The 20,473-nt window shown below is 44.9% G+C and overlaps 1 protein-coding gene across 1 annotated transcript; it reads left to right on the top strand.

Annotated features, from left to right (window-relative positions):
• The first annotated feature begins 2,596 nt into the window (after nt 1-2,596).
• On the top strand, nt 2,597-20,472 carry Mcm3 (minichromosome maintenance complex component 3). Its single transcript, XM_021636442.2, has 17 exons — nt 2,597-2,732; nt 4,587-4,699; nt 5,090-5,298; nt 5,771-5,901; nt 8,045-8,283; nt 8,675-8,783; nt 10,084-10,237; nt 10,556-10,687; nt 11,216-11,424; nt 12,641-12,815; nt 13,158-13,284; nt 14,462-14,612; nt 16,068-16,208; nt 17,114-17,217; nt 17,626-17,702; nt 18,106-18,217; nt 19,489-20,472. Exons 1-17 carry the CDS (start codon nt 2,655-2,657, stop codon nt 19,685-19,687), a joined length of 2,460 nt encoding a protein of 819 aa, XP_021492117.1. The 5' UTR covers nt 2,597-2,654; the 3' UTR covers nt 19,688-20,472.
• The last annotated feature ends 1 nt before the right edge of the window (nt 20,473 follows it).

The following is a 20,473-nucleotide window of genomic DNA, read 5'->3' as shown; positions in this document are numbered from 1 at the left end:
CCTCATTTACTGTTTGGTGGGAATGTAAACTGGTGCAGCCAGTGTGGAAATCAGTATGGAGAATCCTCAAAATAGCAAAAACAAATCTATATGACCCAGCTGGCCCAGCCCTTGGCCTGTGTGCAAAGGATTCGACATCTATTCCAGATACACTTGCTCAGCAACATTTATGGCCACTTGATTCATAATAGCCAGGAAATGGAAATAATCTAAATATCATTCATCAGATGAATAATGAGAATGTGCTACATATGAATATTGGAATACTATTCAGCTGTAGGGAAAAATGAAATAATGAAGATTTCAGGTAACTAGATAGAACTAGAAAGTATTAGATTGAGTGAGTTAACACAGACCCAGAAATACAAATGCTGCATGTTCTCTCTTGTCTGTAGTTCCTAGTTCCCAATGTTCAGGTGTGAATATATATCTTAGAGTAATCAGGAAAATGTAAAAAGATCATGTGGGAGTGGGAGGTTATATAGGGGAATACAGGTTATATGAAGGCATAATGAGAAAAAGGGGGGTATAGTTAGTGAGGGCTAGAGAAGTCAATATAAGAGAGTGAGAGACAAATAACATAAGGATCTTTGAGAAAGCAAAAAAGACATTGAATTATTTTATATTACCCAAAAATGATATACATTTCACACACACACAATATTAGGTAAAGTTATACCCCTTGGGTCAACACTGCTTTCTACAGGAGCCCTTGGCTGTCTAACAAAACTCCAGTACCAGCATGAGAAAACTCCTTGGGAGTTGTTGGTCAAAGCAGTCCACGTGATTCCGAAAACTGTAGGCTATTGCCATTACCCTTTGCTGCCTCTCAGAGATCAAAGTTAAGGTGAAATAGTGGCACTCACATATTGGTGACAACCCGTAGTCTTTTTATAAAGTAAAACAGCCTTTAACTTACCTGTGTGGAACATGGAGTAGTAACCACCGAGTCTTTGAAGGCCAGCCACAAGGATACATTTTTTAAATATAATTTTATTTTTTTAATTTATTACAGTTTATTCATGTTGTAGTCCCAAGTGGGATACATTTGAAAATGTGTTTGCTTTTATGTTTTAACATTCTGTAGTTTAAAACTTTCTTTCTTGAGAGGTGGAGGCATAAAAGCATATGCCTTTAATCCCAGCATTTGGGAGCAGAGATGTATGGTCTACAGAATGAGTCCCAGGACCGCCAAGAATACACTAAGAAACCCTGTCTCTGATTCTCCAACCAAGGACCATGCATGGATATAACCTAGAACCCCTGCTCAGACGTAGCCCATGGCAGCTCAGTATCCTAGTGGATACCCTAGTAAGGGGAACAGGGACTGTCTCTGACATGAACTGAGTTGCTGGCTCTCTGATTAGCACCCCCCCAGCCCCCCCGAGGGAGGAGCAGCCTTGCTGGCTGCAGAGGAAGACAATGCAGCCAGCTCTGATGAGACCTGATAAACTTGGGTCAGATGGAAGGGGAGGAGAACCTCCCCAGTCAGTGGACTTAGAGAGGGGCAAGGAGGAGATGAGGGAGGGTGGGTGGGGATTAGGAGGGAATGAGGAAGGGGGCTACAGATGGGATACAAAGTGAATAAACTGTAATTAATATAAAAAATAAAATTTAGAAAAAAATAGATTCTATCAGTAGAACTTACACAAATTATTTAAAAATATTATAGAATATTTTATTATTAGAATAAATACGTAAACTATAAGTTTTAATATGATTATGTTAAAATTAGAAACATGTTCTCTGAGAGTGTATTATATTGATAATTGTCGGGAGCCGCATTCGCCATTACGAGATGGCGCTGGCTTCCTGCTTCCTGGTTCTTCTTGCTAGAACTCGCCTTACAGCGGCGCATGCGCCACATGATGCTAATACGGATTTGAGTGCTCTCCCTATCAGAGAACACATGCTAATTGGGTATTGTGCGGAGCACCAATCACAGACGAGCACGCCGCCCTGCAGGCTATTTAAGCAGAGTGCGCTTGGGGTTTGGGGTCCTTCTCCATCTACTTTCAAGAGCTTCATAATAAAGATTCTGCTGGACAAATCTTCGGTTGCCGCGTCATCCTTATCGGCGAAGGATTGCGCGCGACAGATAATATTTATTATTTTATTTTTATTTAAAGTCTTATCCAATCTAAATAAAATCTAAAGTTTATTTTGGAAAAAAAAAAAAGAAACCCTGTCTCAAAAGACAAAAGAAAACCCAACCCGAACCAAAACAACAACAACAAAAATCTCTCAAAAAAACCCTCTCTTTCTCTAATGTTTACTACTTTCCATCAAAATTCAATGCGGCCCAAACTTGAACCCCTCAGGAAATCCTACCTGCCCACTTGACAAAACTGCCTACAGTCAAAACTGGGGAAAAGGACCACAACTCCCAGAATGCAGTGCTTCCTACACTTCCAGTGGCTCCGAGGCCGTGGAGCCTCCTCTCTGCTCCATTGGCCGGTCTTCCTATTAAGGCGGAGAAAGCGAGCGCAGCCCTCCAATCCGGCCTGAGAAGAAGGTCGCTAGTGAGGGTATCAGCCAATCATAACGCGTCTCTGCCTTCTGCTTCCTTCACCGTAAACTTCCTTGGCGGGAAAACTTGGGAGGTTTTCGCGCCAGCTCGGAGTCACCTGGGGCGGTGAGTTTAGGGCAGCGGCATGGCGGGGACCGTAGTGCTGGACGACGCGGAGCTGCGGGAGGCGCAGAGAGACTACTTGGACTTCCTGGATGATGGGGTGAGGCTGCGGGGGCGGGCTGGATGCTGGGGTGCCCGCGGGTGACCCGGCCGTTGCTGGGGCCCCCGCGGAGGGCAAGAGCCGCCGGTTGTTCTTTCGGGCTGCAGCTTCCTGTGTTCTTTGTCAGACTTACCTCAAGATCATATATATGTAACATATATTCGTGTCTTACACGTACAGTGTACTTATCATTTATTTCTCATCACTCTTTTTTCCCTTACTTTTTCACGTCTTTTGCGGTGGTGTAGATGGTCCCCAGGGCCTTGTGCTTGCTGTTTTCTCTCCAAAGCCATCTAGTTTGTTTCTAAATTCACGTGGAGGCTCCACCTGTTTAAGTCAGCTGTAAACAAACGGTCATTCTTATCCTAACTAACTTGGAAGGAGAGGAGGGACTGCACCTAGGGCTGTTGTAGTTAGCTCAGGGGGCTCAGATTTTAATGTCTGACTTGGTGCTGGGGTTGCGGGGACACTTCTAACTCTGGCAGCTTTCTTTATGCTGGATCAAAAATATTTTGTATTCAGGTAGGGTGGGGTTTCTATGCCACCCAATATTTAAAGCTGTAGGAGGTTGATGAGCACCGAAAGTTTGTTGATCAATGAAAAGCAATTTTAAATTTTTTTTGTGTATATTTGAAATATACATCATGATTTTGAAATTAAGTCTGCTATGGTCAGGCATGTTAATATCTTGATTTTAAAATTAAATTTTTATATTAGCAAGGCTTTTTACTTAGTGTGCTTAGGTCATTTTAATTCCCAATTAAAATGTAAGCATATAGGAGAACTGTTGGTGATCATGATAGCATGTGATAGGGGATGCTAGGTCAGAAGAAAGGGTTGTCTGTAGCCATCTACTTCCTGGGCACCATTTGAGATATGTGAGTATCGATATGATATGTTAGTATCGTATTGTGTAAGTGACATAATTGATATTCAGTGTCATCTTTGCTGATGTAGACCTTGTAGCTCCCAGGCCTCACTTTGGACTTTTGAATATCTTTATTTTGACATAAATATAATCCCCCCATGGTCAGGAAACCCTTTACAAATAGAGTAGTCAGTGGTCACTAAAGCTTTACTGATGTAGACAGCAGGTATGTTTTCCTTGTCCAGAAAGGCCTAGCCTGTTTTTTAATCTAGGAAAAACCACCCTAACGGATGGAGAAGTATGTCCGCACCAGAGGACAAGATAAAGAATTCAGAAAAGATTGTCATGTGGTTAGTTCTTAAGGACCCCAAGTTCTTGATGCAGCCTCAGACCCGATTGCTGAGCCTGCATGCATTGTGCCTTCCTCCTCTTTCCAGCTACCTTCTAACACTTATGTCAATCCCGAGCTAGCCGTCCTTTATATTCAGGGCAGTCTTTCACCAGAGGCCACCCTTTCTACCAGTATTTATAGGATCTCATGAGAACCTGTCTGCTTGCTTGTTCTTCTGGCTGTTGCTCTTGAAACAGTCGCACTCTGTAGCCTAGCTTTGGACTCTGTAGTGATCCTCCTGCCTCCATGACCCACCTGAATTCGGAACAACCCCTTTTTCTCTTTGTATCTCCTGCGAGGCAGCTTTGAAAATCCAAGCTTGCTACCAATAAAACCAAGAACCTACAGAAAGGAACCCTGGGTGACACTGACTTTATGCTTCTTAGAATCTCTTCTAGGTAGTAGGTGAAATCTGAGACTAGTGAATGAAGGGGAGAACTTGAAGAACACGGACTTTGAATTGAGCTGAGCTTCAGAGCTTGTTTCAAGAATTGCTTCTGTCCTGAAACACTTTTGAGTCATGAGCTTATCTGATAATGTCTTCATTTTGTACATCAGATTGCTTAATTTGATTTGCCTTGTTTCTGCTTTGCAGGAAGACCAAGGGATTTACCAGAACAAAGTTCTGGAGCTGATCAGTGACAACCAGTATCGGCTGATTGTCAATGTGAATGACCTGCGCAGGAAAAATGAAAAGAGGGCAAACCGGTGAGTGATGACAGGGTTTTCAGGGGGAATCTGCTGGTTTGAGTGAGAAGGGCATCCTCTTGTTTAGGTTGGAACAGGCTTCCCTGAGAAAGACCTGTATTGCATGGGCTTGCTCTAGAGGCTGTCATTGTCTCACAGAGAGGCGGTGGCGCGCATTTTGCTCCCTGGTGTTTCTATCTTCCAGTGTTTTGCTGCGTATCTTTTTTTTTTTTTTACACATCTTTGGTGAATTGAAGTTAACCTCATTTCTGATGTATTTTACTGAGCCTTATCCACTGGCAGGACAAAGTAGGAATGGGGTTTTCTTTCATCGATCATAATGACCAAAGAGTGTTTCTTCTTGTCTTAAGTTCTGCCTAATTAATTGTTCTTTGTCTTGACCACATGCAGCCTCCTGAACAATGCTTTTGAGGAGCTGGTTGCCTTCCAACGGGCCTTGAAGGACTTTGTGGCTTCCATTGATGCTACCTATGCCAAGCAGTATGATGAGTTCTACATCGGATTGGAAGGCAGCTTTGGCTCAAAGCACGTCTCTCCCCGGACTCTCACGTCCTGCTTCCTCAGCTGTGTGGTCTGTGTGGAAGGCATTGTTACTAAATGTGAGTGGATTGGAAATGGTGCCAGGGCCCTAATAAAATGAGAGGCTAGATGTAGGAAGTCCCGAAACCGCGAGGGTTGTTGTGGGTCAGGGGAACGTGTAGCTTCAGAGAAGTGGAGCATTAAACAGTGAAATGTGAAGCACAACTCTGGGTCCACAGCAACAGGGGGAAGGGAAGTGATGACCGGTGGTAGCGGAATGGTGAATCCCCAAACTGGAGGAGCCCTGCTCCTCGGATCTTAGTGAAACCCTGAACTGTCCCATAGGTGATATCACTGGTACTTACAGTTATACACGGGTAGAGTGATAGCCTATGTGCGAATGTTAGAAGCATAGATGGCAAATGTTACTAAAAGGAAGTCAAGTGTTAATGTTACTGGAAGGACCCGGCATTTAAAGGCCTTGAAAGAGTTTCGATCCCTCCTATGTCAGTGTGTCTCTGGGTGACTTTACACACGCCTTTGCATTCCTAGGCTCCCTGGTCCGTCCCAAAGTCGTTCGCAGTGTTCACTACTGTCCTGCTACCAAGAAGACCATAGAGCGACGCTACTCTGATCTCACCACCCTGGTGGCTTTCCCATCCAGTTCCATTTACCCCACAAAGGTGAGCACGCCAATCCGTTGGGCTTCCTCGAGGGCTCAGAGATGACTGTCGTAATTCAAGAGTGGCATAGTGTCTGGAGTCTCTGCTCTAAAAAGTAGATCATGTGAGGTAAGGCTTAATTCAGAAGACAGTTTGGATGCAAGATAAGTTTAATGTAGAAATCCCATATTTTAAGACTATCGTTAGGGAGTTGGTGTCGTGGGGACGAGGACTTGTTCTTTAAGCGTGAGAACCTGAGTTTGAGTCCCCAGCACTCAAGTAAAGGGCTGGGCATACCTGTGTGTGTCTTCTAATCCCACCTGTCTCTGGAGAGGCGAGATAGGTAGGTCCCAAAAGCTTGCTGGCCAGCCAGCCCAGGTAAAATGAGCATTCCTGCTGCCATGCTCTGATGTTCACGCGCAAGAGTGTGTGCTCCACGCGCGCGTGTGCGCAGCGTGTGCACACACACACACACACACAGTAACGTTTAGAGAAGTTGGAATATAGAAGGCCCAACAGAAGAAAAAGCATGGATGTTGTAACATCCATGGATGTTTTAACAGTTATAATCATAGTAATACAATGTACTTTCTAAAAGTAAAATGGAATACTTCTGTTACATGATGCTCTTGTATAATCTTTGCCGATATTCCAGTGGATTTCATGAAAGGCTTTCTTTTTGTTGTTCAGAGTGAGAAAAGTTGATAACTTTCTTGTAAGATGAGACAGGAGATCATTGATACTGATTTTTTTTTATGTCTAATATCTATATTCATTTAGTTAACGGATATCCCTTTCTCATAAAATTGTCCTTGTTGAAGTAGAAAATACTTGTTTTTGTAAGGTTACACTAATTCCATGTAATAGTAGTAGTTCCTGGCACATGGTGAGCACTCAATAGACACAGTGGCTTTGGTGGTTTTAGGGAATTCACTTATGGTGGAAACACATCTTAATGTTTTTTTATGTAAACTTAGTATATATAATATAAAATGTGTAAATATTAATGTTTATATGTGGAATAATATAAACGTGTTTCATATAATATATATTATATAATAGCACTTAAGTGTATAGTTCGAGTTTTTACAAGCAGAATATACTCATAACAACCAGCATCTAAAGTGGGAAACAAAGTTACCAGTGCTTAAAATCCCTGTTAAAACCAGTAGTGATGAGTAGTGGTGCACACCTTCAATCCCAGCACTCTGGAGTTAGAGATAGATGGATGGATCTCTGAGTTCGAGGTCAGCTTGGTCTACAAAGCCAGTTCCTGAACAGCCATGGCTATACTTTTTTCTTTTCTGTCTTGAAAAAAAAGTCCCTATCGAAGGGACTGTCCTCTCTCTTCTCTCTCTCTCTCTCTCTCTTAGAGTCTGTATATAGCTTTAGCTGTCCTGGAACTTATTGTGTAGATCAGGTTGGCCTTGAACTCATATCACAGAGAGCCACCTGCCTCTGCCTTCTGGGTGCTGGGATTAAAGGCATGTGTACCCAAGCCTAACAATCCTGTTGTCTTTCCAGTAGATTGTTTTAGCCTATTTTCCTATATACATGCTCTTGGGTTGAGCAGCATTTATGTAACATTGTATATGCTTTCAAGTGTGTCCTACACACAGTGTTCATTTGTGTGACTGTGCCCCATGTACTTACCTATTCTGTTATAATAGATTTGGATTATTTTTAAAATTTTGCCTGCTAGGAATGGTGCTGCTGTGAGCAGTTGGTAGCTTTGCATGCACGTTTCTGTTGGGTATTTTGTGGGAGGGGGAAAGCAGCATTGGAGCCAGTCACTGTGGAAGAGGCTGGATCTTGGAGTTCAAGGCCAGCTTGGTCTAAAGAGTTCCAGAATAGTCAGGGCTATAAAGGGAAAATCTCACCTCCAAAAAAAAAAGCAACGAACAAAACAATCACATTAGATTGTAATCACAATTTGTTGTAACCAAATTCAGCATCAGTTCAGGGAGTCAGGATTTTAACGTTGGTATTAGTACACCACAGTCCATCAGCGAAAACTGACCTTTCGTTTTCTGGTTTGTTATTAATTCAGAGCCCAGGCTAGGAGGACAGAAGAGATGCATACCCTTCATCATGATTCCAGATAGTAAAGTTTCAAGAGAGATGTTTTAACTTTGTGTGTATATATGTGTGTGTGTGTTTTAAGGATGAAGAGAACAACCCCCTGGAGACAGAGTATGGCCTGTCTGTCTACAAGGACCACCAGACCATTACCATCCAGGAGATGCCAGAGAAGGCCCCTGCTGGTCAGCTTCCTCGCTCTGTGGACGTCATTCTGGATGATGACCTAGTGGATAAAGTGAAGCCTGGCGACAGAATTCAGGTGGTGGGGACTTACCGCTGCCTTCCGGGGAAGAAGGGTGGCTACACCTCAGGGACCTTCAGGTAAGGGCCTGCTGTGAAATGTTGGGGGCTCCATTGGCAGCTTCCGTCCTAGCAGTGCTTTGGCTCCAGGTTGCCATATGCTAGAGGGACTGACTGATGGAGCATGCATACTGCCCGCCAGTGAGGCGAGGTGACTTGTACCTGTTCTTCCCATACAGCATTGGGAATGTGGACCATTGCAGGCCCAAAATAGATACAGCCTCATGACTAGCCTAGCCCGAGATTCCCAACTCCTTTACACATACACTTGTTTGTTGGGCATTCCGTCCTCACTGTGGCTCGTGGATGTCGGGCTGAGTTCTTGCCTCCCATTTTCTTGCTTAGTTTACTAGAGCAAGAACACTTAGCGCTGCGGGAGGCTCAGCCAGGCTTCCCTTCCACTGTGTTGCAGGACTGTCCTGATCGCCTGTAACGTGAAGCAGATGAGCAAGGACATTCAGCCTGCGTTCTCTGCTGACGACATAGCCAAGATCAAGAAGTTCAGCAAAACGCGCTCCAAGGTCAGTTGATGGGTTTGGTTTGAAAGTGTTGTGTCCTGTCTGTGTGTGGCTGTCTTTCTGCTAGATCTGGGAGAAGCTGTTTTTTTGTTTTGTTTTGTTTTTTCCCTCTGAAGTATTTGTTGCTAGCTTCCAATTTTGTTTCAACTGGCAGTTTAAGGGTGTTTTTGCCATTTAATTGGTAATACTTGTTCTGTTTTCTGGGCTTCTCAGTCCAATCTAAAGCAAATGAGAGTGTACAAGTTATAATATCCGTACCATCCAGCCTTGTTTCTAACTGGCTTAGTTCTCTGTTGAGACAGAGTCTCATATAGCCCAGGCTGTGTCTGAACTCCTGATTCTCCTTCATGTGCTACCCCCTGGGTTTTTATTTTTAAATCGTATTGCCTTAATTTTCTATTTCTGTGTGTATGTACTCATTCGTGCATGTGGAGGTTAAGTGGTTTTGTGGAACCTAGGGATGAACTCAGGTGGTTAGGCTTGGCCACAGAAACCATTACCCATCTTACTGGCTTTATAAAGACAGGCCATGCACACTTAGAGTTGAGCAAAGTAGTATTCACATGTACAATAAAAGTTATTGCCAGGCCATGAAATAGATTTTAGACCCAGTTTTTGTTTGTTTGAGCTGGAATATCCTTATTGTGTTGGGGGTTAGATCCAGGGGCCTTACCTTGTTTGTGTTAGCCGAATTCTGTACCACTGAGGTATATCCTCTGCCTGGTGTTTTCTGTTCTTAATTTCTCTGTTCTTTTAGGTTTGGAGAAGTTTATTACAGATTCATAGATGGGAAAGAGGGAGCCATGCTCTTTGAGTTAGATGTGGTGGGTAGGCAGCCACATGTGGGGAGGGAGGACTCTGGAGTGTCAGAAGAAATGGATGCGTAGGCCCTGGCTGCCACCTGAAAGAGAAAGGGGATGAAAAGGACAAGCTATGCAGAGCCAACAGCCTCATGGAGGTCCAGGGGACTTCACTTCCCTGCCGCCATCAGTACTTTTGAGACAGAATCTAACTATATAGCCCACGCTGGTCTGGGAACTCCCTAGTTAGTGCAAGCTGCCCTTAAGTCACAATTCCCTGCCTCAGACTGGTAGGTGCTGAACTGCAGGTATATGCTCCTGAAGATTAATCTGGAAGTTTTGGGTTGTAGGCTGCCCCTTTACCTACCCTGCTAGTTGTCTGATAATGGGATTGTCTTAGAGCAAAGCTTTTGCTTTTAGAACTCTAGTTTATATTCGCTGTGGGCTCCAGACACCCCACTAGGTGTCACTAGGTTTTTCACTCTTGATTCTTTTTCCTTTAGGATGTGTTTGAGCAGTTGGCCCGCTCATTGGCCCCTAGCATTCATGGGCATGACTATGTCAAGAAGGCAATCCTCTGCCTGCTCTTGGGAGGGGTGGAAAGGGAACTTGAAAATGGCAGCCATATCCGTGGAGACATCAATATTCTTCTAATAGGTATGGTGCTGGGGGATGTGTTAGACCGATACGTGTTTACCTTGAGGAACGGGTTGTGAGAGCATGCATATAAAATTGTACTGTCTGTATCTCAGCCCCATCAAAGTACAGAAGGCTAAAATGTATGCTTGTGAAAACCACTCCTGAAATTCTTGATTTATTTTACTTAGACTGTATTCTGCAAATGAGATAAGGGGAGAAAGTAACAGTTAATATCGAGTTACTATGTGGATTGTGCAGTGAAGTATGCTGTGGAAGCTGAGCTGGCTGGGGTACGTGGGGAGGTTCCTAGAGAATCATCACTGCCTTGTCCTGTAGGTGACCCGTCTGTGGCCAAGTCCCAGCTTTTGCGGTATGTGATTTGCACTGCGCCCAGGGCCATTCCCACCACCGGCCGGGGCTCATCTGGAGTGGGTCTCACAGCTGCTGTCACTACAGACCAGGAAACAGGTAAGGGCCTGAGGCCCCTTGGCAGAGGTCCAGCGTGTGTTTGAGCAGATTCTGTAAACTTACTGTAGGCGCTGGCTTGTGTTTGGCACATTTGAAAGATGAGTGGGCTGTGTTGTAAGGCTGAAAGCTTTGGAGAGGCAGGTAAATTGTTGAAGGCTTTAGGTCTCTTGCTAGAAATAGGTTCTAGAAGATGATTAGAATGGTGGCAAAAGGGAAAAGAGCAACTTAGGAGAAAGGGAAAAATGAAATTAGGGGAAAGATTTGAAGAGCAGGAAAGAAGCTCTGGTTGGATGTCACCTGAGTGTAATGAGGAGAGCGAGTCTGTAGAAGTGAGAGGCTCTTGTTGAGGATCCATGCTGGATCAGATGGATCCTGAGAAATAACATGGTTTCCTACCAAGTCTTGCGGCGAAATCTCCTTTCTGAGTTCTTATGCACTGTGGAGACAGGTGCCAAGCGGAGAGACTGAGCTCCTTCTCTCACCTCTCACCTAGGCCATGGCACGTACATTTACCTTTTCTCTTCCTAGGGGAGCGCCGCCTGGAAGCTGGTGCCATGGTCCTGGCTGACCGAGGAGTGGTTTGCATTGATGAGTTTGACAAGATGTCTGACATGGATCGTACAGCCATCCACGAAGTGATGGAGCAGGGTCGAGTGACTATTGCAAAGGCTGGCATTCATGCTCGGCTGAATGCCCGCTGCAGTGTTTTGGCAGCTGCCAATCCAGTCTATGGCAGGGTAAGTGGAATCAGGTCCATAACCACCATTCTTGGATTGATTTGGCTTTGCCTAATAGCTGGACTGAGGGGTTTACTATAGGGGACTAAGAGATCAAAAACTTAACCCATCTTTTACTTTCTTTGGATTATAGCAGTATGTATGCATGTATGCACACATGTATGTGTGAGTGCTTATAGGCAGGTGTGTTTTTTCTGTGTCAGTGTTGAGTGTCTTCCTCATCATTCTCCACCTTAGTTTTTGAGATAGGGTCCTGGATTTTGCTAGCGAAACAGTCGATGTTAGGAAACCATGAAGTCAATTGGTGGTGGTGGCAGCGGCACATGCCTTTAATCCCAACAAGTTTGAGGCCAGCCTGGTCTACAGAGAATTCCAGGACAGGCAGGACTGCACAGAGAAAACCTGTCTCAAAAAGACAAACAAAAAAAAAGGAAACCATAGTATGTTTTCTGTAATTAGGCCATTATGCTTCTCTGGTCTTAGGAGTCTTTGTATGAGCAGTAGAAGCACTGTAACTCAGTGATCCCAACTGTGAGCCTTAGTCTTCAGGTGTGTATGTGAGTCATGCAGCATGTATAATGAAAACGCACGTGTGTGTTCAGAACAAGGCTTTATTAACGTGGCATGATGCAGCAGAAGCCAGCAATGTCAGAGACTTAGATTCATTGGTGGTTGGTTTTGAATTATTTTATGAGCATTGTGCATCCAGAAACCTGTTTCTGATGACAGTTTTTTGTGACTTCCCTGATAGAGTGTTTGTAGTCCTTAGTTAAAGAAAGCTATGCTGTTTATATTCATTTATCTGTGGGTGTTTTGTGTAGTTTTAGTGTTTTAGTTTGGTTTGGGGTTTTTTGTTTGTTTGTTTGTTTGTTTGTTTTTTAAGACAGTTTCAATATATAGGTCTGTTCTGGAACTCACAGAGATCTGCCTACTTTTGCCTTCCGAGTGCTGAGAATAAAGGCATCCCAGTACATTTGTTTATTTTTAAATAGTCTGTCTATCTGACTGCTATCCAGTGATCCTAGGACTGGAACCCAGGCTCTCACACACATCAGACGAGCACTCTACCACTGAGCTATGTCCTGGTCTGCATTTTCCGCTAGCCTGTCATATTTCTGTGTGGTTCAGCCTTACCTTCTTACATCAGCATTGATTTGGCCTTGCTGCTCTTCCTGCTGCTGTTGTCTCTACTCGGTTGTCTTCTTGTGTTCTCCAGTACGATCAGTATAAAACTCCTATGGAGAACATTGGGCTGCAGGACTCACTGCTGTCACGATTTGACCTGCTCTTCATCATGCTGGATCAGATGGATCCTGAACAGGATCGGGAGATCTCTGACCACGTCCTTAGGATGCATCAGTACAGAGCCCCTGGGGAGCAGGACGGTGACGGTGAGTGCATGGAGTAGCAGGAATGGCTGGTGAGAGGGGGCTCTAATAGATGTCCCAGGGCCGAGGCCATTCTGTGTCTGTTAATGCTGCAGTTGGCCTCACCTCCTCTTCCCTTCACTGCTCACTCACTGGAGATTGAGTGTCTGTCCAATTTGGGATCCCCTGTATCTCTTAGCTTCTTCTGGGCAGTTCTAATCTTCCTGTTTGTGAGGGCCATGTGTCTCTTTCCTCCTGGGTCCTTGCTTTCTAAGTCTTGTGGTCTCATTCCTTTCTGTGCTACAGAAGAGGCAAGCTCTCTTGGCTTAAACTCCTTAATCTCGTTTGTGTCTTCATGTTTATCAGCTCTGCCATTGGGTAGCTCAGTGGATATCCTGGCCACAGATGATCCCGACTTTACCCCACATGACCAGCAGGATACCCGGATCTATGAGAAGCACGACAACCTTCTTCATGGGACCAAGAAGAAGAAGTGAGTACCCCTCTCACTTCTGTCTTAAAGACTTGAGGTTTTTCTTTACGTTAGATCTTTTCTGGGTCTACAGATGAACCATTTGTCCTAGCCCATGGCCTTGCATGTGTCTGGTTGATCCAGCCCTGGCTCAGGTCTTTCCTAGAACAAAGTTTTGACAGCTAGGCATGGCTCACGCCTGTAATCTCAACACTCAAAAGGCTAAGGTAGGAATTTGAAGCTAGCCTGGACTGCAAATAACCTGTCTCTGACATTTTTTTTTTACATTGTGCCCAAGTGCGAGAGGTATGTGATCTGTTCCTCTGATGTGGCCTGTCGATCTTTGTGGAAATTTTTGTGGGCAGTTAGTAGGTAGCAAGCAGTAGAGACTTTGAGAGTGAACTTGAGTAGAGGAGGCTTGATGGGTGCTCACAGCATGAAGTGTAGATTCTTGTGTCCTCTGGCCATGCTATAGAAAGAAGTATCTTTGTATCAATCTGAGTTGACCTCTTCCTCTCTGAGCCAGTATTTCCACATAAATAGGCCTGGTACATGGTGTGATGGTACATACATGCAGTAATGGGGAACATTGCTGGTGGATTTGTGTAAGTTTGAGGCCAATCTGATCTTCACAATGAGTTCCAGGCCAGCCAGTGATAGTGAGACCCTGTTTCTAGAAATAGAAGATGGCATAGCAGGTAAGAGCAGTTCCAGAGGACCTAAGTTCAGTTCCCAGAACCCCCATGGCAGCTCATAATAGTCTGTAACTATAGTTCCAGGGGACCCTCCTGTGTCCTCCATGGACAAGGGCATGCGCATGGTGCACAGACATACATGCAGGCAAAATGCCCATATTCATAGCATCAAAGCAAATAAACTATAAAACAGCCAGTCAGCGGTGGTGCACGCATTTAATCCCAGTGCTTGGAGAGAGGGACAGGCTGATCTCTGAGGTAAGGCCAGCCTGGGTCCACAGGCAAGGCTACACAGAGAAATCCTGTCTTAAAAAAATACAACAAAACACAAACAAAAAACTTGAGATTAAATAGAGAACATTAGAAATGCTGTGTGTGTTCCCTGGGACAGGTGATGATGGGATCTAGGCTTCATCTCTGTACTGTCATTGGGCCTGCCCTCTGAGAGGTTAAACATTGCTCCAGATGGGTTAGGAAAATGCCATTTGTTCTCCTGGATCCAGAGAGAAGATGGTGAGCGCAGCTTTCATGAGGAAGTACATCCATGTGGCCAAAATCATAAAGCCCATCCTGACGCCAGAGTCAGCGGCCTACATTGCGGAAGAATACTCACGCCTGCGCAGTCAGGACAGCATGAGCTCAGACACTGCCCGGGTGAGTGCATCGGGGCTTGTGGTTTCAAGGGTTGGCAAGAGGAGGGTGGGAGTTTCTGCTCTCTGGTAACCTGGGAAGTTTTAACTTGACCACCCTTCCTGGTCTGAGAACTTTCTGTTACTACACATTTATCTATCCCTTTTCTGAAGGAAATGAAAACCAAGACCTTAGATAGGAAGTGTCTCCCCCAGTGGACTATGAGTAATTTCTGGGACCTGACCTTGTCTCTTCTCATATTCGGTGGGAAAAGAACTCAGGGTTCAGACTTGAGAGGAGAAGGCAGAAAGGTAGATAAAAAGACATTTATTATGTGCCTGGTGTGATACATGGAAGAAAGTGGATGCGAAGTTCCCAGATGGGTGTGACTGTCAGTGATGTTTGGACAGACTCAGACAAATAACTAGAAGTTGAGTGATCATGATTAAGAGCAGTTTCTAGTGTGACTTTTAGAGCTGCCCTTGAACTTCCTGCCTCTCCCGGGGACTGTAGTTCACAGGATTATAAGCAGAGAGACCCAAGTGTGCCCTGAAACTTCAAGTGAGCGCAGTGATTCATTAGGCCAAGGATCCTATCACATAACAGCAGCCAGGAAAGACACAGGCTGGCTTACAGCCTCGCTGTGAACTACTTGGAGGGAGTCCTTACAGACACTTATCTTCGTAGCTCTACCTTTATCGGGGGTAGCTACCTTCATGTGGCCTTGGACAGATCCAGCTCTTTGGTTCCCACATCCTCACCTGGATAGTACTTAGTTAAGAGGAATCACTTACAGAGTGAGTGCTCAGCTCCTACGAGGCATTGTGGGCCTTGCAGAGAGGAGTTGATTTCCTGTTGCATGCTGTCAACTCACCTTTTTTGGGGCAGTTGTAGGCTAGCTAGTTTTCTCTTTCCTCACTCAATTTTCCTCTCTCCTTGAATGCTGTCACTTATATTTCCTTGGTTGTTTTTCTTACCTTTATGAATTTTTAAAAATCCATTTAGTTCTTGACAATTTCACACATGTAGAATGGCTTCTCATCACTCCTCTCTTCTTCGTGTCCTTGTTACCTGTCCTTCTGCCCTGCCGCTGTCTTGCAGAGCCATGTCTTGGTTTCTGTTTGGTTCAACTAGGATTGCCTGTGTGGTTGTAACTATCTTTTATTCTTTTTCACTTGTTCCGTGCTCCTGAGGGGGCTAGTGTAAATTTTGGGGTTAAGCACTCAACTGCCTCCTAATTCTCAGTACCTTGTGCAGCCATGAAACTTTGCCTTCTCCGGTGCTGGCTGAAGAAAAAGACTTCTGCAGTGTCTGAGGCACTAGTTGGGCACAGGCTGCTATCTGAACTTTAAGTGGTGTCTACCTCTGGAGAAGACCTTGAGCTTTCTGAGCAGTTTTGGTAGTGCCTTTATTTTCTTCTGTGCAGTGATAGTGAGACATGTTTCCCTAGAAGTAATTCCCTCATGGCGTCTTCCCCAGACATCGCCGGTTACAGCACGAACACTGGAGACTCTGATTCGACTAGCCACTGCCCATGCGAAGGCCCGCATGAGCAAGACTGTGGACCTGCAGGATGCAGAGGAAGCTGTGGAGCTGGTTCAGTACGCTTATTTCAAGAAGGTGAGTCTTCAGGGAACCCGAGGAAGAGGAGGGGAAAGAGTGTACTAGCCAGAGGGGTTGGAGGAAAGAAACCAGGAGAACAAGCCCTCAAAATCACCTAAGCAAATATCATATGAACTCCTGGGGACTAAATCAAGCAATTAGAGAGCCTACACAGGTCTATACCAGGTTCCTTGCATATGCATCAGAGCTTTCTGTTTACTGTCTTTATGGGATTCTGGAGTGTGTATGTGAATGAGTAGGGCTCTGATTCCTGTGCCTTCCCTTGGGGCTCTTTTCCTTCTGTTGGTTTGCCTTGTCCAACTCCAATGTGATGTTTTTTTGTTTTATCTTAATTACATTTTAGTGCTTTATGTGTTGTTACCTTTTAGAGGCCTGTTCTTTTCTAATGAGAGACAGAAAGGGAGTAGATCCGGGTGGGAGGAGCAGTGGGGAGGAACTGGATGGAGAAGAGGAGGGGAAACTAATGAGGATATGTTGTATGAGAAAAGAATCTGTTTTTAATAGAGGCCTTATGCCTGTTGCCTGTTTTCAATAGAGGCCTTGTGCCTGTTGCTCATCTGAAGACCTGTAGACCTTGAAGCTTTAGACCTGTGGGTCCACCTTGCTTTTCTTCTTTTTATGAGGTTGGGAGTGGTGTTGAATTTCAGCTAAACAAATAAACAAATGGCTCTCCCCCTTACCCATAATGATTTGGACACCTCCCCAAACACTCCCCTGTGTGAAAGTACCTACTGTGTGAAAGACGGCTAATAGGCTGTCCCTACCTCTGGTCCTGGGACTTGGACCAGGAAGGCTAGAGCTAAGTCTTAGAAACTTGGAAGTCACTTCTACCTTGATGCAAAAGCAACTCAAGGTTTCTTACTCAGTTTTGGTGCCAGTGACGTCCCCTGGCTTGGTTCTAGGTCCTGGAGAAGGAGAAGAAACGAAAGAAGCCAAGTGAAGATGAATCAGACCTGGAAGATGAAGAAGAGAAGAGCCAAGAAGACCCTGGGCAGAGTCGGAAGAGGTGAAGTGGGGATGAGAAGGAACATGAGAGACTCTGAGCTGGAAGAGTGCCATTGGTTAGCATCAGGCTCTTCAGGGCCCTGTAGCATTTGCTGGGGAAGGTAGTTGGCCACAGGAGACAGCACTGACTAGCAGAAGGGACACCATCATTAGGTCTTTGGATGTTCTTGGCTATTTGCTCGCTCCTGCCTATGCATTTGTAAGGCTGATAATAGGGACAAAGATCACTGGGCAGCAGGGCCTGGAGAGTGTCTTGTCAAGAAATGTAGTGGTTTATTCGGGCCTGAGGCTGATGTTTCACTTTGGTTGTACTTCGTTCTGGTTGTATGTTTCTTTGTGGCCTGAGCCCCCAAATGGGGCTGCCTAAAGTCATTATCTGTCAGTTTCTTGACTGCTGTGGGTATTTTAGGAGGAAGACTCAGGCCAAGGATGGGGAGTCCTATGACCCATATGACTTCAGTGAAGCAGAAAAGGAAATGCCTCAAGGTGAGTGGGCATTTCCTCTTGACCCGTCTAGTTGCTGTTTGTGCTTCCTTTTCTCGTGGGCTCCCATTGACTCCCACACGAGACTCTGTGACCAGGACGTTTGTCTCAGGAGACCTTGGGAAACCCATGGTGCAAACTTAAGAAAATAAGCTTGGTTCTGCCATTGGTTTCCACCTTTATTCGGTATGACCCTTTGTCGTGCCTGGTGCAAGGCATCTAGAGTCTCCCACATAATTCAGTTCCTCTATCCATTGGAGGTCTCTATTATCCTGCCTTGTTCAGTAAGAACCATGGGAGACAGGGCTTACAGGCTCAGCAAGACAGGAGGGGACGGCTTCTGTGTTCATGGAAAGGGCTTCACCTTGCTATCTCCCCAACCCCTGCAACCATTGCTTCCCTGAAGTGCATACTCCGAAGACTGATGACTCTCAAGAGAAGACTGATGATTCTCAAGAGAAGACCGACGGCTCTCAGGAGACCCAGGAATCCCAGAAAGTGGAGCTGAGTGAGTCCAGGTGAGTGTGTCTGCTCCTGCTTGGGAGTTCCTGCTGGTGAGGAGCTTCCAGGTGGAGTGCCACCAGCCTCCTCGCATGAGCTTAGAGCTACAATTCCAAGGGTTACAACACTCCACACTGCTAATGGGCTCACCCAGACAGTTGCAAGCTAGTATCTGAACGCTTGTGGCATTTTTGCTGTCTGTTTGCTATACTCCTTCTTTCTTTGGAAATTTGAATTTTTATTGCTTTTAAATCAGGAGGAAGTGGCTCAACTTACCAAGGGCAAAATTTGATTTGTATCTTACTATAGCCTTGGATTATTTTCAGTGGGATACATCATTTTTTTTTTTTTTAATTTTTTTTTTGAAACACATTTTCCCTAGGGTTTCAGAAAATACTTTTTTTTCCTGAAATTTGTTTACGGGACACCAAAGAAACACCGTAGCTAAAGTTAATTTTTTAAGGTGTAAAAGACAATGCAGCCAAACATGGAAAGATACTTAAAACAGTAAGATTGTCATTCCACTCTACAGAAACTGCCATTGATATTTGCTTTCTGAATCGGCTCAGGTAGATTTCATTCTTAGCAACAGTGGGCTTTCTTGGTACAATGTATAGCTTCTTTTTTTGTAACAAGGACTAGCTATGTAAACAGACTGTCCTTAAGCTCAAAGAGATCCCCCTTCCTCTGCATCCTGCATGCTGGGATTAAAGGCATATGCCCCCCTCTCACCGTTTGATGTATAGATTTGTAAACAAATTCTTGAATGGCACTGAGGTAGCTTCCTGTGACTGCCAACCATTCCCTGTGAAACAGTCTTAGGTTTATCTTAGGTTTGGCATATTCCTGAGGCACAGGAAGTTTGTAGACTCTTTGTTACATGGCACACTCCTGAGGCACAGGAAGGTCACAGACTGGTGAAGACAAGTGGGTTTCTGTAAGTACTCTGAGTAAACTGTCACCCAGATCCTGTGCCAACTGGTTTACTGTGCCATGTGTGGGATTACCAGTCTCTTACCATCCTCCAGGCTTCAAAGGATCCTCGTGCCTTAATTACAGGAAACTGTGTGCAGTGTAGGTTAGTTTTAAAGAAGGATGCCCAGAACATTGAAAGAACAGTTACTGTTACGATTTTCCCATATCAGTCTTGCCTTAGAGCTGCCGGTTTTCTTAAGACATGGTGACTTGTGGCTTCCCCCAGCCTGGGCTTCCTTGGTGCTGGTATTATATATGTGCTCCACTGTGCCTGGCTCCTCCTCTACTCATGTTTTTTTCCTGTCTTGGGCAGGTTGAAGGCTTTTAAGGCGGCCCTCTTAGATGTGTTCCAAGAAGCTCATGCACAGTCTGTGGGAATGAACCACCTCATAGAATCCGTCAATCGGGATAAAGAAGAGCCTTTCACCCCAGAGGAGATCCAGGCTTCACTGAGCAGGATGCAGGATGACAACCAGGTCATGGTGTCTGAGGGCATAGTTTTCCTTATCTGAGCAGGGCTTGTCTGAAGTTGTTCCTGCCAAGTGCTCCCCTGTCCCCTGCCTTTGTCTCCATTCTCCAGTAACTTTCTGTGATGGAAGCTGATGATGAGGCTACCAGGACTTGGTGGAACCTTTGAGAATGGCTGCTGCTATGGGCAAGAGCTGTAGGAGAGGGCCAGGACTCTTGACAGAAGGCCTGGCTCAATCCCCTTCCAGTCCTAAACACGGGAAGTCCATTTCATGACTTGAGTTGTGTTTTGGGGCCCAGCTGTTTTCTGCATTTGTTGCTTGTGTTTTTACCTCCACTCCCCATTCCCAAGCACTTTAGTCTAAGAAAAGCTTTGAGGTCTGTTGGGCCATAGTGCCTCAGGCAGATTTCAAAGGTGGATTGGAGAAAGCTTTCTTTGCATTTAGACTAGTTATATATTGTTGACCAAGACATTGACATTGAGTAAATAGAACTATTTTGTACCTGTGGTCTTTATACTCTGCTTTTATAAAAAAAAATGCATTTATTTGTGTGTGTTTGTGAGGGTTGGGGCTGGGACACACTTGTGGAGGTCAGTGCATATCTTATGAGAGTTGGTTCTACCATGTGGGTTCTAGGGATCCAACACAGACAGGCTTGGCCGCGGATACCCAGGCCCTATAAATACTGTGGTTTCTTTTTTTTCATTATAGCTGAATACTATTCTGATATATATATATATACACCAGATTTTCATTATCCATTCATCTGTCGGTGGGCAACTGAATTGATTCTGGTTCTTTGCTATAGCGAATAAAGTGTAAATAAAC

The sequence above is a fragment of the Meriones unguiculatus genome, chromosome 16, assembly GCF_030254825.1.
Source record: "Meriones unguiculatus strain TT.TT164.6M chromosome 16, Bangor_MerUng_6.1, whole genome shotgun sequence".
Classification (NCBI taxonomy): domain Eukaryota; kingdom Metazoa; phylum Chordata; class Mammalia; order Rodentia; family Muridae; genus Meriones; species Meriones unguiculatus.
This window is presented reverse-complemented; position numbering and strand designations above follow the sequence as displayed.

Bases quoted from the DNA above. Each gene is read 5' to 3' on its own strand.
- Mcm3 (XM_021636442.2), top strand. From the start codon at position 2,655: ATGGCGGGGACCGTAGTGCTGGACGACGCGGAGCTGCGGGAGGCGCAG. The intron at 5,902-8,044 runs GTGAGCACGCCA...GTGTGTTTTAAG, and splicing joins GTTCCATTTACCCCACAAAG to GATGAAGAGAACAACCCCCT. The intron at 14,613-16,067 runs GTGAGTGCATCG...CGTCTTCCCCAG, and splicing joins TGAGCTCAGACACTGCCCGG to ACATCGCCGGTTACAGCACG.